The sequence below is a fragment of the Notothenia coriiceps genome, unplaced genomic scaffold (assembly GCF_000735185.1).
Source record: "Notothenia coriiceps isolate Sejong01 unplaced genomic scaffold, NC01 NC01_scaffold00037250, whole genome shotgun sequence".
In the NCBI taxonomy this organism is placed as follows: domain Eukaryota; kingdom Metazoa; phylum Chordata; class Actinopteri; order Perciformes; family Nototheniidae; genus Notothenia; species Notothenia coriiceps.
In genome coordinates, this window is record NW_011369951.1 from 4,017,211 (window position 1) to 4,035,946 (window position 18,736).

Genomic DNA, 18,736 nt, shown 5'->3' on the forward strand with positions numbered 1-18,736 from the left:
AGTGGTGGCCGTCGGAGTTAACGGAGCCGCAGGGGGCTAGCTCCAGCCGGAGTCCGGCGTTATAACTGGAGGTCAAGAAATGCAGCGAAACGCGGACTTGGTTCGCCTGCAGCCTGCTGTAGTATTAGCTAAATAAATTATGTTGAACAAGGCTTATTAAGTGATCATGTTAGCCTAGCTTTGTAGCTTCAGCTAGATCGGGAGCTTGGAGCCCCCCTTTGTGCTTCAGCAGCAGGTCCCGCCTCGGCTCCGCCTCTTTGCCCTTATTTAGAGCATGCTGGAGCAGGCGGAAGTTAGACTCTGACGTCACTGTCGAGCCGTTAGTGGCCGACTCCGCCTACTAAGGGCTTCTCTGCAGAATCCTATGGGTGACGTAACGGACCCTACATCCATTTATATATACAGTCTATGGCTTACACACACAAGTGTTTGTAAAAATTCATTCACTACTACTTACATTTAATATCTAACTCCTTCAGCCTACTTTCAACTACAGAAACCATTCAACTATTACATTATTCAGCTATTTCAGGACATTTAGGCTATACATGTTGTTGTTTATACCTTTTTTAAACCTTTTCTTTTAAATATTAAGCTTCTTCACTATTTTCCTACTCTTCCAGTTTAACATTTCACTTTCAAGTTTTCAACAAAGTCATTACAATTCATTTGAGCTGTAACAATTTGATTCAAATAATTTCACTTTTCTGCATTTCTCCGCTATGTTCAGCAACACACTTACTTGGCTTTTGTAGCTAAAAGCAGTTACAGAGACCATTCAACTAATACCATATTCAGCTTTTTATGCATTTTCAGATAAATTCAGCAACAAATGTTCACAGTTTTCTGCAGGAAATGCATTTTCTAGTTGAATTTGTTTTTTTGTTTTAATATCCACATGTGAACTGTGAGACATCACATAACAGTATTTTGTCTTTCTTTGACAGTGTAGACAGACCCTGGAAACAGCCGATATCAAACGTGACATGCAATGTAACCCCTCAGGTACCAAGGCACGACAAATATTTGTTAAAATATGAAACATACATTATTTCTGACTTTCTGAAGGGTACATGTGCTTATATGTGAATTTATCCCATGTGTATTACATTTCCTAGAATTGACAAAAGAAGATTTCATATTAGCTGAGGGAATGCAATACAAATCCAGCCTGAACAAAAATGTAAAACTGACTCGGACAATGAAATATTATAATTTTTAAGCCACTCATTTGACATTTAGAGGTGCTGGAACAAATAATCGAACTAAGGCAAGACGCAATAATGATAATTGACATTATTAAATCTCCCATAAACTTTAATTCTGCAATGTTTAGATCATGTTTTGTATTGGCTTCTAAAATGAATAATGATATTTATTAATCAGAGAAAGTGTCCCTCTGCAATTAGTGCATATTTGTCACAATCTTGTCTATTGTGGTTTTGCATGCAATGCACCAATGCATATTAACTCTAGAGTGGAAATGTTTGCTGCTTTTTTCTCCCTCTGATTTAGGCATCAGGAAATGAAACAATTAAACTAATAAAAAAAACAATGTTGGACTCCTGAGGTAGTGTCGTGCTGCGCCTGCTTCAGACACATGTTGTAATAATTCCCGGACTCAATTTCACTGAGAAGTCCAGATTTTAAGATTTAAGGAGTTAATGCTATTGTGGTGTAAGGTTAAATGTTTAAATGATTAAAAATAAAAATGAAAACCAGGCATCATATAGTGATCAAATGATTTGTCAGGTATTTTCTAAAGCAATGCAGTGAGGTAAAATGTGTTTGTTATGACTGGAAGGCCATTCCAGGTCTTGTGTTACACTGAAATGGGTGAAAGATCTCAATTTTCAAGTAGCATTTCTGACAAATAAAACCGTGCTTCTAAGACATGGGTTGAGTGCAGAGATAAATGGCTGGGTAACACACACTTCTCACACACTAATCAGTATCAAAATTGGTTTTCTGTCATTATATCTGACTATAAAAAGTGTTGGATACAACTTCCCTCTGCCGTGAAGCCTACAGGTGAGTCTACTGACCCAGAGAAGCCGTCAGTCGATATCAAGCAACACCAGAGGCTCACAGGCTGGGGGGGTGAGATTAGATGGAAACCTAACAAGAGACTTTCTTGTAGCTGACATGTCTTACTCTGCCCATACGTGGGATTTAGACAAAGGGGAAGATGGGAGGGTGAGACATAAGATAGTGAAGATAATGACAGTCTCTCAAGCTCACACACCTCCCAGGACACAGAAGGACAAACAGGAAGATAAGCAGAGTGACAAGAGAGTGTAACAACCTCACCAACATGACAAGCCGCTTCTGGTATGCCCTCTCAGGATTTAGATACAGCAAGAGATACAGACAAGCAGAAATACAGAGAAGAGAGCACTGTAAAGCCTCAATGCAGCGGTGTTAGTGAATAATATTTTATCATGAGCTTCTTATCATGGCCATAGAGGCTTATAACCGTAACCCTTCTCTAATGATCCCAAATTTCACTCTATCCATGACAAAAAACACCAATAAACGTGGGAGAAATACATACTGACCATTTCCTTCGTGAAATGTAAAGTTTACCTTCAGGTTAACAACAGAGATGAGGCTATAGGGTTCATCAAATTGGGACCATGAATATTATAGTGAGATGCAGTATATTGTGAATAAGTGCGCATGTTGGCCTGGATTGAAAAGATGGGTAAACAAAGAGTTTAACTTTGACAATACACGCAATTCTGAATAATTAGCCATGACAGGCCATAATTTACAGTGCAGCTGAAGGGTGTTGCCAGGCTTAACAGAGTGCAATGACAGCCTTGATTTGCTAATTGCTTTGAAAAACAGTTCCTGCATGTACCTGGGAAAGTTTCTTAAAATTAACACAGCGACAACACATCAAATAATTGATCAATGACAAATAATCATTCTTTTGTCAAGAACTGTAGTTCTTCAGAAACATATGGTTTCTAGCAAACATAGACACAGAAAGACAGTATGTTAAGCAATTTGGCTGATTATTTAAATGTATCTTGATATTCTCATTAATTCTCTATTGAAGCGAAAACACTCAAATATTGTGTTCATAAACAACGGAGCTTGTCTGTAGAGATCACAACATAAATGGTAAATGGACTCCATTTATGTAGATCTATCCATTCTTTGAGACCCCTCAAAGTGCTTTAACATTCACATGTCAACACTCACAAATGCACACACTTTGATACGCTCAGGGAGACTAACATTCACACACACTCACACACTGTTGGCCATGGGAGCGATTTGGGGTTCAGCACCTCGTATCACCCTGGAGATTGAACCAACGATTAGTAGACGACATCACACAGCGGTATATTATAGTGAAACATATTATTTTATAACTTTTCAGACAAATTTCAGATAGGGAAATGATTTTACCACACTAACTCAGTAGGGGATGCAGCCTTCTAGTCCATGTCCCTCTAACTATTCATTTATCTGATGAGAATGAAGACAGCTTAAATGGATGGCTGTTTTTGTATCCTGTGTCAAACCACATAGAATATATACATAAACACAGAGAAATCAAGACAAGCCTTAGTTAAGTCTGATTTCACGGTCACTTTAGCTGCATGGAGCCTGGCAATGGCTGTTGCAGCTACGCTGATGTTAGGAAAATAGAAATTAAGTTTCTCATGTTTAAATTGATCTATGCCTAACACAAGACGATAAGATAGAAAAAGGAAATATGTTGTGTAAGAATGACACCAATATTTTCCTAGCTGGCTGAGCGTCTGCTAAACAGCGCAGGACACAAAGAATCAGACAGACCCTGTTGACTGATAGGGTGGCCTTCAAAGTCTGTTCCTCCCCGTGGAACAGAGCCTGATCAAAGGGCTCCGGACAAATAAGTCTCAGCACTTCACAGCACACACATTACAACTGAAGTGAAGACGGCAGTCAATGTAGCCTCCGTCAGGCCGTAGCCTCCGTCAGGCTGTTTCCTGCTCGTGGGAGGCCTTTATACAGAAGCCCTGCAGTTTGTGCAGAGATTGCTCTCACCTCAATTCACTTGCTGAAGCAAATTGACAGATCTACAAATGACGGCAGTGTACTTTATTTGACTTGTGATGTTTTTCCTTAGTTCGCTGCATCATTAGGCATGTTTTTCAGAAGTGTTTTTGTGAGGAAAGATGTATAATCAAAAGGTTTTTCCATACAATAACACATTTTATACACAAGAAGACTTTTGAAGTTGCTTATGTTGTCATCAGTTCTTCTGCTCGGGCTTTAGTTCAATGAGCAGATGGTCAAATTCATATAGATAAAAAATAAGTCACATATATAATTGCTATGCATATATGTTGCTCCTGCTTCTCTTGATTAAATTAAAGGTTTAGTCACCAGATATTGTCTGTTAAAGTGGACCTATCATGCTATATTTGAATAATATAGTGTAGCACCATACCTATATAAGGCATATTTATACTTTTTATTTTTCAAAATACCAAACAGATCATGCATTTTAGCCATTCCTCATTTCGCTCAATTTAACACTGTCTTTTCATGTGCTGATTCTGTGAGAACAGCACCATCTACAGGCCTGGCATATGTACTACAGCGTCTCCAGCGCTTTCGAACGGCAATGTCCGTGGCTGTCTCCTCCTGATTGGTGGAGTTGGCCCAATAGCTGTAGCGCCACTTCTGTGACGTCACAGAAGTGTTCAAATCTGGATCAGTCTGTATCAGATCCGTTGCAGCCCCTTTTTAAGAGATTTGGGTATGGAGAAAATTGAGAGGGTTGTGTTTTCTGACACTTGATGAGTTCCCTGGAACACCGGGGACACATATTCATGTATAAAAGACGTACAAAAGTGCATTTTGTATGATAGGTCACCTTTAAACTAAGAGTTTAAACTATCTAACTATCTAGGAAAATGAATAGTAAGGGAGACCTATCTTTACTTTAATGTTGTCCTCAAGGCAAGGATTTGTTATTTTATCTTTTATGTTATTGTTTCATAATGAAGTCAAAATATAAAAAAACTTCTTAAAAGGGGCCGAGACCGTTCAGTCTGCCAGGGTCAGGGCCTGTGTTTAGTGTGAGGCTCCTCTCTGGGACCTGGTCTCTGCGCTGTCTTTCTGACGGGGCCCCCAGTGACTATCAGCTTGGACTGAGCGGACAGAAGACAGAAACACTTTGAGTCTCCTGAACCCAGAGTCTTTCCAAGCCAGTAAGTTGTGGCGCACTGCCACATAGAACTGGTGAGGGTACGCCAGCTCAAGAAGAGGCAGGGGTGGGAGAAGTACTCAGATCTTGTGTAAGCATGGGCGTCACAGCCATTATATGAGGGTGGGACAAGTCCCCCCCACTTTTTGAAATGATTAGTTTAGACCCCCCCACTTCTACCATGTGGAAAGTCCGTGAATCGGTCTATCCACTCGCCGCACTTTGTAGAGCGCTGTGTCAGTGCTTCACTATCAAATCCATTCCACTTGCTTATTGAGAGAATGCCCAAATCAATGAAACTCTGTACCATGTTTTCACTGCTACTGTGTACCAAGGCAGATTCTCATAGCGCGCATGTTCAAGGAGTGTTGCCATAGTTGGACAGCTCAGGCCAGGGCCTCATTTATAACGCAATGCGTAGGATTCACGTGGGTAGGTTTCTTACGTAGTAGAAATCCAAAAAATAGGTACAGATATTTTCCGACATTTTCCGATTCACCAAACATTGCGTACCGGCGAGGAAAGTGCGTACATCACTTCCTACGCTGGTTTCCCTTTATAAATCACAATCGACTCGAAATGCGGTGCAGCTTTTGCGGGCTTCACGTAACGCCCATATTTGCCGATAAATAGTCAAAGAAACGCCCATTCATTCATTCATTTTGACTGACTTTATGAAGAAGATCGCAGGAAATGACGACAGAACAGCTAAAAAAGACATCTCACACTGTGTCAGATTTGGTTATTTTGGGGAGGTCGAGATAAATCATATTGTTTGGTGGATGCAGTTTGAACCAGAGTAGCAGCATGGAGGTCGGATCGTCACCAAAATAAATAAATAAGTGGTCCGAAAAAGGTTCATGACAAAAAAAATACACATAGCCTTCCTCAGGCAGTTTGTTTGTACCGGGGACAGGAGACACCCCCTTGATGAGAAACTGTAAGAAATGATCGGGGAATCCCTCCGGAGTGGATTCATGACGACTGGATCTGAATTATGTTTTTGTATTTGGTGGTTTTTGTCCCAGCTGTCGATCAGTGCGCAGCGTCTCCACTGCAGCCTGTGCATCTCAACCAGTTAAGGAAAATAAGTAGCGACACTGTAAAGGTCGAACAAATTTACTTTAAACACATTTGAACATGTAAAATCTGTCTAGTTAATTTTCCGTAGTCCTAAACTTTCATCCCAGAGTGAAAGGGAATGGAGGATGTGTTTTCTTCGTCAGACCCAAATCTCACCTCGATGAAGCAAAAAATTTTCCACCGACCAACGGGTACAGTAGGGAAACTTGGCTTCATAAAATGAAATTTACTTATGCAAGTAATAAACTCTGCAAAAAAAACATAAATCATACTATATAAGAAGGTAAACAATAAGATAAAATTTACTTGGGAAATGAAAATTGTCTATACACCGTTACTTACTACACTGCTCAATATAGTTCAAATTTAGTTTGAAACATAGGTGGACCTCATTTAGAGTGTCGATAGTACTGTTGGCGACGTCATATTGTTTCAGTAAGTTGTAATCGACGGCGAACAATGTGCGTGATAACTCTTGTGAATAAGTAATAGTTCACGTATATGTTTGTATTAGTATCATATTAACACTATAAGAACTTTACCTGGCCTTTAGACGAAATATCATTGAAGAGACCATAGTATTAGCCATATGAAAATGTGTGTTACCCGACATTCCGTGTAGGACTACACCCCCCTGTAAAAATTGACCCCCAAAACCCCAGGGGTGCTTATATATGTGTGTTGATCTAAGAAGGAGACATAACGGAACACACGGCAAAGATCCATCCTAAACTAAGACAAGATACAAACCTATATGAGTCGTACTCCTTTTACTACCCATGGTTCAAAACATTAAAGTTAGGTCATCATTTCTCCTGTATAATCTAATAAATTAAGTCTCGGGCAGAAAGCTTAATTATTTTGCGTCCGAGCAAAACTTTACGGAGATAAAAAGAAAACATGTATACATATGGATTCCTGTTCATTCATGAAACCACTCACGTAATTCTGCTATAACCACCACCCTACAGTAAAAGTATATATATTGTAGCGTTTTATGTAAACACTTAGGAAGACACTTGTAAATAATTATAACTCTGGGCTTAGACTGAGGTATGTCTACAATTCAACTGATTCCTTGCCATAGTAACATGAGTTTACAAGTTTATTTACAACGGAGAAGCCAGATAAAACCAGTGTACTACGGGGACTGACTTTAAAAGGACAAGTTGATAGGGGTGACTAAAGGAATTTTAAGGACCCTACTCCTCAGGGTGTAGTGTTAAATGAGATTTGACAGTAAAGGGAAAGTAGTGAGTCTGGAGAGTCCGTTACTTGGAGAGAGGTGACTCAGTGGACACAGGACGAGACATGAGTGAGAGTTCGCGGGATCTGACAGTTCTCCACACTTTCCTAGTAATTAATGATCTCGTCCTATGTATGTTGAAAGTTGTAACTTAGTATTGTCGAGTATGACTTACATTTATTGTTGACTTAAGGATTGGTTCATTTCCACGTGGTGGCAGACACTGTAGACGCTCTCGTAAAATTCTGAGCTTTCAAGGTTACCGTCATCCATCTTATAATCGATGCAGATACTCATCCCTTTTTCAACGTGTCTTTTATTTACTCAATCTCGACTTATGGACCACCACCCGCTTTAACGCGGATATTGAAGTGAGTCATTTTCTATTGTGTGTTTTTTCGATGACTTTACTTCATTCTTCCAATATGGACTATAATCTGTTAAATCGAGTATATGTGTAAAATACTCCCTATGAACCCTGAGCCTAGAGTCAAATAGCTGCCCGTGAGGTCTGTGTGTATTGCCACGCAGATGATACCTGGTCGATTCGGCGCAAAATACTCGATATAGGGCTAAGTAAAAAAAACCCACGTAGAAAGCTAAACCTGAAAAGGCGTCGGTATCATGACCTAAAATAGGACAAGGTACAAATGTACTATACGTTGGTGATAACGTTAAGCTTTACGAAAAGAGTAAGATTTTGATAAGTCATAAAACAAGAGAGATACTGATTCTGCTTGAGGAAGGTCCAATCTGCGGCCGGGGAATGACAATGGACTAATGACGATGCGACACAAGAAAGAGAAGAAACTTAGAAAAGGTAATAAGACCCCCCTGTAAAGGTCTTAGCAGTCGAAAACAAAAGCGACAAGACAGGAGAAACCACCAACGGATGATGCGATGACCGAGCGAAGAGGTCTCTCAGTACTCCCCGAGTAAAACCCCTAAATGCGAGTTTTTACCGCAATTGGTCATAGATCGCATACTACTTAATTTTATGGATGACTGCTCCGCCCCAAGGTGGGAGATTGAACCATGGTAGGTTTGCCCTCTCTGCTCCTTTTGACGCTCGTGGCAACCGTCTTCCTTCCTTACCTCTCTTTATACACCTTTATTGTGGTATTTACTTTGGCAATGGAGAGTAAATAGTATATACACTTCTTAAGTAAAAGTTTGTATACCTAATTCGGTTAGAATTTAGCTATGTAATTACCGGACAATTTACGGACGAAACGGCTGAGGAGTCACGTGTGTTTTTGTATTGAACAACCTCTTTTATTTCATTTATGGCCTATGGAAGATTTTTGGTGGAGCTTTATACAACACAATTACATATACTTTAAAAGGATTTTTTATTTGTCACCTACGCCATTCGTCCTCCTATCTTAATGCAGATTTGACTGCGACAAAACGTAAAGATATCCAAGCATATCTATGCCTCGTACCAAAATATATGATAGTGCAAATTACGCCCAAAATACGGCAAGACGGTTATACTGAACTGTTCAGCGAGTATTTTGTGTCCTCCACTACTTTGATTCTTGTGGTACACCATTTAACAGTGTCGGATTATATTGGTGTTGTGGTAATCCAACATAAAGGAAATTGACCACCTATATCTTAANCACTGAAGACAGTGCTGTTACTGGCTCTGGCATCTGCCAAGCGAGTCAGTGACATTCATGCGCTCTCTGTACATCCTTCATGCACTCAGTTTGCCCCGGGGCAAACGAGAGTGTTGCTGAAGCCCAACCCTGCCTTTGTACCTAAGGTGGTTGGCTCATGTACCCCCATTGACATTGTGGCATTTCCTCCGCCGCTGTGTTCCTCTGAGGAACAGCGGCCGAATTTGCTGTGTCCAGTTCGTGCTTTACGCACCTATATGGACAGGTCAAAAGAGTTTCAATGCAATGACCAACTCTTTGTATCCTGGGCTAACCCTCAGAAGGGCAAGCCCGTTACCAGGCAACGGCTCTCCCACTGGATTGTGGAAGCGATTGCTCTGGCTTATACGACTCAGGATTTGCAGGCACCAATGGGCCTGCGTGCTCATTCTACTCGTGGACTGGCTACATCCTGGGCTTTGTTCAAGGGTGTTTCCATCCAAGACATTTGTGCACAGCGAGCTGGTCCTCACCGCTCACTTTTGTCCGCTTTTACAAGCTATATGTCTCTGCTCCAAGTGTGGCCCGCGCAGTGCTGGGCCCCGTGTTGAGACGGGGTTCTACCTGTTAAGTTCTGGTTGTTTTGGTGATTTTCGAGATAAGCATGTTTAGCAATACGGGAGTTTCAATATCCCATAGTGAGACATCGAACGGAGTGTTATGAATGAGAACTATAGGTTACTTACGTAACCCCAGTTCTCAGAGTAACATGAAGTGAGATGTCTCACCAGACGGCCCTTCTTGCTAAGGCGAAGCGAGAAGAGGTGCTTAATTTGAATGACGCTGTGTCGTAGCGCAAGCTACTTATAGGGTGGGTGGATTCCCTGACGTAGACGTCAAGATCACCAGCCAATCAGGATTGGCGTAATGAGATTGATGCTTCTGTTTGCATACACGTCGAGGCGCATCCCATAGTGAGACATCTCACTTCATGTTACTCTGAGAACTGGGGTTACGTAAGTAACCTATAGTTTTCCGAAGTGGAGGCTGGCTTGACCGCAGTGAAAAACAAACACATTTGTGAATGATAATAATTAGGCTAAGTAGTAGCAGCCTACTTTTATCATTATCTATCATTACAATATCTCACCTAGAGCTGGAACATTTAGTTTATTAACTATGTCAATTACCAAAACAAAATCTTAATCAGCAGCTATTTCTATTTTCAGTGTCTGATTTAAGTCATTTTTCAAGCAAAAGCCCCAAAGGACGATTTTCTAATATTCATAACTTTTTAATCAACTGAAGTGATCTATATTTTGCAGAATTGATTGGCTAAATAAGCAACTATAAATACACTATTAATAAACTAATTAATTATGTATGTTAATAATCCTAGTTCCAGTAATCCAAAATTTGATTCACAGTTAGCAATAAGCTTGACTCGGACAAGATATGTCTCAGGATAGTTTGTTTGACACTTTATTTAAAAAAATAAAAAAGGTATCAATTACAAACACATGTTTTCACAGGTAAAAAACTATGTTGCTCGGTGCTTCTTTCTCCTTCTCTAACACACACACACACACACACACACACACACACACACACACACACACACACACACACACACACACACACACACAGTATGAAGAAAATGTATTAACATTGATTTAAAGAAAAAAACTTATTCGAAAAAGGACAATGCAGCCGACAAAGCAGGATCTCTGATCAAAGGGCACAACATGAATGGTGAACAAACCACAAATTGCAAATGAATTGCTGAAAGCAAAAGCAAAAGGTTTTCTATATTTATTGTGACCAATGACATCTGTACCTCCCTAGTGCAGTTCCTATTCAGGACATGTACTCCAATGTGCTATACAAAAATATAAACTCTTTATGACCTCTGCAGCTTTACACACACTAGAATATTGATGATTATAGGCTGCACACACAAACACACACTCTCATCAATGACAGCTATCGCTTAACAATCCCTCACCAGATAACCTCTAGGCCTGCCCGAAACATGTGCCTCCACTACAACCCATTATTACCCTACAGGGGATCGGTCCATTGTAACCGTTATGTAAAATGAATGTGACTTTGAACACTGGTGTATTGATCCATACCATCCTGACAGTAAATTAATGTGAAGAGAAAATTGAATTATGTTGTACTTCAATCAGGCCTTTTCTTGTCCTTGGTAGAATATATGGGTCATTCCAGAATTGGAGGATATTATGTCCCACATATACAAAATCAAATAATCCATGCCCAAAAAGCTAAAACATGCATGTTGAGTTAAATATACTTATCTTGAGACAAGATGCATATAAAGTTGTAGAAAAGAGTGGTTTCAAAATATTATTTAAAATATCAAACTCGAACATCCCCTAAAATGGCCTTTTTCTCCTGTCCCAGCTTCTTGGTGACCAACTTGCATGTCAAATATAACATTTAAAACAACAGCAATTTTAAACTGAAGGTGTGTCCCTCAATATGCGCGCAACCCTGTTACCCAAACCTTTTTAGCTTGGCAGAGGAAGTGAAAAAAGTGTTTGTCACATGACACAGTGGAAAGGACATCAGCAGCAAGCCATGTGCTACTACCATGGGTAGACCCTGGTTGCGGTCCAATTGTCCAAAAATCAGCTGCTAACGTCTAACCCTATCGTCTATCCCTTGACCTCTGTGTGAAACGGCACGGGGTTAAGGGATAGTGGATAGGAGAATTCAAAAGGACTTAGGAGAAGAGACTGCGGTACTTTAGAGAATCCGGCCATTTCTCAATCGCGAGGAAACTGGCTTCCAAGTCAATATTTCAAGGATATTACAATTTCCCCAAATCTGTGGCGGAAAATGTAAGGCGGGGCCTTTCATATGACGCACACCTGCACACTTCCTGAGTATTTATTTGTCACTTATTATGTCATCTACAATCAAAAGTAATGTAGCCATTTAACCCTACTTTGTCCTGTTACTCTAATTTCAACCCTGTTACTATATCATTTTCTATTAAAATAATAGATTCTGAATGACCAGAATACAGTATCATATACTTTCTCTTGTGTCTGAAAATCCACATTGTTGCTGTAATGTTATGACATTTGTTGAACAAAAGTAAGGCTGTTTTGAGCAATTCATATCAAGGTACATTTTTATTAATAAGAATAAATGTGCTTTGTCATGCCAGCTGAATTTTACATGAAAGTGGTGACTATAACATAACGTTTGCTAAAATACTGTTTTCTTTAACTCCGTGATGGTGATACTACATCAGGGTCTCTAAACCAACAACTGGAACTCAGAAGACTCACCTTATGTGAGCAGAAGTTATGAAACTTAAAACACACGCACATGCTAAATTATGTAAACATTGTAACTCAGGTCACATGATTTCCTTCTCAGTATTTTGCATGACTATATTCTATCATGTAATGAGATTTTTTTTTTTAAGTTTCCTTACTGAACAGTTTTGTAGTGATATACTTCATTATTTTATGGTGGGTAGTGAGAGAGGACAGCAAACTAGATTATGTTGTACAATGCAACTCTGCATTCAAACAAAGCTTCAAGTAAACTGCAATATTTTCTTCATTGTGCCAGAGGACAAAAACAAATCTAAAGCTGATAAAAAAAAAAGCAGGTTATTTCACTCATACCCGTATTCTCTGAGCAACCTAAGAGCAACAAATGAAATACTTAAAACATTTACATATCGTTTCATAATTTTCTTCACTAGAATCTTTAGTTTGTTTTCTATTTTATTCTGCACTAAACAGGGCATGATTCATCATTTACAGCCATTATTGTTGTCATATGATTTAATCAAATACAAAATGAAAAAACTGCATTCTTCCCACGGATACAAGGTGCGTAGTCTGCATGAGAGACAAAGACAGCAAGTTCATTCATTTTCAGCTTAGTCCTGCTGCATACAATGTGTTTTAAATAAAAACTGTATACTGGGCTTTAATGCACAGCTCTGGTCTGACCTCTGGTGTAAAGCTGTTGCCACTGCATCAGTGTGCTGCTGGGTTTTGGCATAAATCTGTCACTCACCCTTCACAGCCACACTGAGGGCTGTAAAGCCTGGACTGTGTCTTGATTTAGATTTATCATGACCCATTTTGTTATTCATGTGTTGAATTTCAGGACTGAAGTTTAATCAGGACTTGTGTTCAACTGTATTCTTTGATTGTATATCCTTATCATTTATAAGAAGAGACTCGCCTTCAAAATAAAAGGCTGACTTATTTGACATTGCATTGAGTTTAACCTGACATAAGGAAATACATTACAATTTGTATTTGCATTATTGATTGGTTAAATGTGTGGGACATACGAGACGTAAAATTATGTTGAATATGTTATACTTTAATTATTAGACACACATTTCAACAGGTCTTTTAGATGTGTGGGAAAACCCAGGAGTAAACAAATAATACAATTAATACTTAGCTGCTTTAGTTTCAAGTCCTGGTATTTTACATGTTGGATTACTGTCAGTATAGTTATGGCTAACAGGGAATCTTGAAAAGTAAGTGACACTTTTGCCCTTTTTCAGCATCTTGTCTTTTTTGGCAAATACAGGACTCATTAGAAAATGTCTAGTGACATAAATACCAATAGGGGCAACAGATAAAATCTACTTTTCTGATTACTAAATTGATAACACTCTGATGACCCCTTAAATGAAGAAACCATCCTGCAGCCCATTACCTGAGTGTCAACTGATCACCATTTGGTGATTTACTTAACAAGCAAGACCATAATGTCAGAAAGTTTAACACACAGAGTTGTGTCAGCTTTACTTAGTACCAAATGCAGGACTGAATAAAACAGGAATACAATAATGAAAATAAGATTAAAATACAATTCAGTCAGTAATGACCAGTAAAACACATTGTTGTAAAATCTAAGCTTGTGTGTTAATCAAACATGGGGATAGGCTATGTGTGTGTTGGTTGGGGGAATATTTGCACAAGTTGCCAAGATTTAGCGACACCCCTGGTCGAAACAGTTTGACGTAACCCACTGTAACATACGCTGAATAATGTAAATTCCCGAACCCTTAATGTTTGAGATAGCATCGATCTGCTCTGGAACCAAAACGGTCAGCATTTCCAGCTCGAACCACGTGTTTTCCTGGACAAAGTGAAGGTGCAAAGGGTTAAAGATCATCCCCAGTATTTGCATCCCTCGGCGGGCAGCAGGCTCGCTCGCTGTGGATTGTGGGAGTCGACTCTGCCCAGACTTGTTCCTGGAGAACCGGAGACATTTTCCCACCGCGGTGTTTTTTGTGAGTATTTCTACCGGGCTCGCCTGCTGTCTTTTCGGGTCGAGTATGGTTATCAACAGAGCCGGTCTCGGTTCTCCGTGCTTTAAACGGCTTACGTTGCCATTTCGTGTTTTTACTGGCATACATGGAGGCCGAATCTGCTGGAGCTGACAAGCGGGGAGGGAGGGGAGGAGGAGCGGGCAGCTGCTGTCACTCCGCCGGGGTTATTTCCACTCGAAAGCTCGCTGACCTGGAGCATGAAAATGTCTTCAAGTCGTCCGACAGCTCTATTTCATGCATAATTGTACGCATAGTTGTTTATAATATGCATTCAATGTACATGTGCGAGCTATCCTGACGCTGTTGACATGCGGAAATCGTTGACAGTGGGCAGTCGACAGAAATACCCAACGCACCTGCACCTGTCCGGAGTGGTAAAATGCCGCAGATGTTTTATTTGCTGGCCATTAACCTCATTGGCGGTCAATTCCCCCTGTTTGTGTTTGATATTATATCATGTATCAATGCATTCATTGCAAGCAGGTTTAAAAAACAGCCTGGCCTTTGGTGGATCTTATTAAGTATCCAAATCAGACAGCTAATTGGTTGCATGTGCTATAGTAAAACATGATTTCCACCACAGACATTTGTACATCTCCTGGAAATAAGGGGATTGACTTGAAATATTAGTAGAGTGAAACCCAAACAATCATGACCACTTGCAATTCACATTTAATATTGCCCATTCCGAAAATGTCAGGGTACTAATGTTATTAATAAAATGTCAGTTGGCAGATTTACCACCAGTGATCACAGCATAGCTATGTCCTTTTACAGCTTGTGTGACTTTTAAGTTGATGTGTGTGTGTAAAAGCGCTCTAAAAGGCCTAATGTGGATCTCTGGTATTTAAACATTTAAAATGTTTCGGTCAAATTAAATGCATTTTTTAAAACTTGATTTTTAGAGAAAGATAGCACAAAACTAACTGCTTGAGATATTGCTGGAGTGATACACTTGTGAGGAAGAGTATTTAACTTGTGATCCGTAATAACAATAATATTTGTAATCATTTCACATTACACTGAGTTTATTTTTGGGATGTAAAATCTATGATATCAGCAATTATTTTTTTAATATATTTAACACGCTTTCAATGTATCAACAGTCTAAAAACTAGTTTTAAACCTTTTGGTAACATATTCAGGAAATGCATTTGTACAATTGTTTAGAGAACCATCACTGTCATACTGAGAAGAGAAGACTAAGAAATACTTCCTCAGTTTGGGATTTCTACCAGTACAACAAGTGTATGTTGCCAAGATGTATTTAACAAACTAGTCACACCTGGTATATTCAGCACTGTATTACTTCCTTTTGTATTATTTGACTCACCATTTATAACAATAATAAAATCAGTTTTATTCAGATGTCTAAATGGAACTTGGTTGTTGTGTCCCTGCAGAGGTCCACACTGGTAGCAGTCTCAGCACCATGTCGAGCCGAGGAGCAAAAAAGAAGTCGACCAAGACGTCCCGGTCCACTAAGGCCGGGGTCATCTTCCCTGTAGGACGCATGCTGCGATACATCAAAAGGGGTCTGCCCAAATATCGCATTGGGGTTGGGGCGCCCGTCTACATGGCTGCTGTCCTCGAGTATCTCACTGGTGAGAGAATGATGAGCTATACAAGATGCATCTTTCTTTGGACTTAACTACTTTTTCCATATGCTTTAAGGCAGTAAACTAAAACAAACTATGGCAACTTTTTTAAGCAAAGCTCTATGACAGTGGATGTTGATGGATCTAAAAGCATGGGTTTTTTGTATTATCTGGATGCATTCAAAACAATACACATATGTTTTAAAGGCACTTTTTGTTATTACAAATGTTGAGACTATATATTTTAATTTTAATATATTTATTTTCAGTGATATTTACTCTTTAGTTATTTCATGGAAATACAGGAAGACGAGAAACTCTTTTACCGTTAGTTCTGTTTATATATGCATTCAGATGCTTTGCATTTTTTTTTTTTAAACCAAATTTGTTGATGACATTTTTGTTTGTTTTTAAAACCCATGAAGCTGAGATCTTGGAGTTGGCGGGTAATGCTGCCAGAGACAACAAGAAGGGTCGTGTCACACCACGACACATCCTGCTGGCCATCGCCAATGATGAAGAGTTAAACCAGGTCAGCTGCTGCACGAAAGAAAACAACAACATTTTTGAAGAGATGTTTCATTATATATAAACTTGATATTATGTCAAGTTAATACTTTTTTAAGTTAAAACTTTGAAGCTATGACTTCAGTTTGTAACGTTGTCTTCCTCTCTCAGTTGCTGAAAGGCGTGACCATTGCATCAGGTGGAGTTTTGCCCAACATCCATCCAGAGCTGCTGTCTAAGAAGAGAGGACCGAGGGGAAAACTGATAGAGATTCCTGTCTCACCCGCACCTGAGAAAAAACCCAAGCCGGTCAAGAAATCAGCCAGCAAGAAGATGAGTGGGAGAAAGGGAGGAGCGAAGGCTAAGGTACCTCTCCATGTGAGCATGTGGATTCAGTGGGTTGTCGTCAATGGTTTGCCGTATTTGATGAAAGGTTCCCTATATCCTGGCAGCAGTGCATGATACAGATAAGCTATAAAATAAAGTCATGTTCCCCTGCCTCCCCCAATGCTCCCCATTGCATCTGTAAAAGTAGGCTGCTCTGATAAAATATGAATCAATATTCAGTTTCTATTTCTCTTCTCAACTGTTTTCAGAAACATATTTAAGTGTAATTTGCTGTTAAATGAGGATTAGCTCTGCTTGTATGCAGTCAATTGTATTTTGAATATTCTATATGTTTTGAAGCAGTGATAGGGAAAAAAAGTCCAAACATTACTAAAAGTTTGACATATTTTAAAGGAAGGAACAAGTTTTAAAGGCACAGAAGATATTATTTTAAACCTGCTTCAGAAGCAAAAGTATAGCGGACCCCTTAACTCCCAAGAGAGGCGACTAAGGGAAAAAAACAATGTTAAGTGCCACATCTTGTCAACATGTATTGTGTCTTCCACAGAAGCAGGGGGAGGTGAGCAAGGCAGCGTCAGCCGACAGCACCACAGAGGGCTCTCCCACTGACAGCTTCACCGTGCTCTCCACCAAGAGCCTCTTCCTGGGTCAAAAGGTCAGTTTGAGTTCTGTAGAAATGGACAGGAAGTTCTAAGATACATAAACAATAAAATACATTGTCTCAGAGTCTCACATACATTATTAAGTTTAGGATAAACAGAAGCATTACTAATGTCAGGTTGAAAAAAGATAAGAAATAAGACTTAAAAGACAACATCTTTATAACTTACAAATACCTTAGGGAAGACATACATAGGTAAATGCTGTGTCATATTATAGATATTAGGTCAGTGCCATATGTATTTAAAATGTTAACCACTTTATCTCAGATCTGTAAGCTCTCCTCGCTTTTGTCCTGCCGAGCATGAACACTTCTTTAACCTTTTTTATTTGAACTGAAACATGGAAGTACATTTTGCTGTTAAATCTACAGCAGTTTTTTTGGTGTTCAAGATCAGAAGCTTATGAAAGTAGATTTAAGTTTGAAAACAAGGAAGAGGGGGGAAGGGACATGTGTAAGACAATGAATGACTCAAGAATGATGCAAGAAGTGTCTGTGATTCTATAATTGCAAAGAGTGATATAATACATTTGAGTAAATTCTTATTTTGATTTTGACTTTTCAACACACAATCTTTAAAAATATATAATATTGAAGCGATATAAATACAGTATTATACGTGTTAGGGCTGCACGATATATCGTGTCGTGACGATAATTCACATCGCGTGGACGTGCGATTTTTTTTTTTAGGACTTGCGATATTAAGTAGGCAAATTTAACTCAACCTCGTCATGTTACAATTATTTTGCTGCTTGCTACAAAAGGAAAACTTGCGCGGCTCTCATGTCAGGGGTAGTTGAGTGAGTGACAGCAAACCACCAATCACAATCAAATCTCCAAAGCAAACGCACCCAGTGATTAAAGGTAAAAACACTGAATAAAGTAGTTTCATGTGTTTCTCCAGAGCAGTTTGGCACTGCTAACCGAGCTAGCTCAGCTTGTTGCTCTGTAGGGGTGTATCGGTTCACAGACATTTCGGTTCGGTACGTACCTCGGTTTTTAGGTCACGGTTCGGTTCGGTACAGCAGAAAAAATGATCACAAAACATAAAATATATATATATTTTTTTGTATTATTATCAAACTGTGAATAATGTATTCACTCAAATACAAAATATAATAAAATAAA

At 39.4% G+C, this 18,736-nt stretch overlaps 2 protein-coding genes across 4 annotated transcripts in view; both read left to right on the top strand.

Moving 5' to 3' along the window:
- LOC104966729 (zinc finger protein Aiolos-like) overlaps positions 1-18,736 on the top strand; it is a 596,491-nt gene that overhangs the window by 404,868 nt on the left and 172,887 nt on the right. The gene's annotated exons all lie outside the window — the stretch shown is intronic.
- On the top strand, positions 13,723-17,654 carry LOC104966727 (core histone macro-H2A.1). Its single transcript, XM_010795966.1, has 5 exons — positions 13,723-14,453; positions 15,896-16,096; positions 16,516-16,622; positions 16,769-16,963; positions 17,493-17,654. Exons 2-5 carry the CDS (start codon positions 15,925-15,927, stop codon positions 17,637-17,639), a joined length of 621 nt encoding a protein of 206 aa, XP_010794268.1. The 5' UTR covers positions 13,723-14,453; positions 15,896-15,924; the 3' UTR covers positions 17,640-17,654.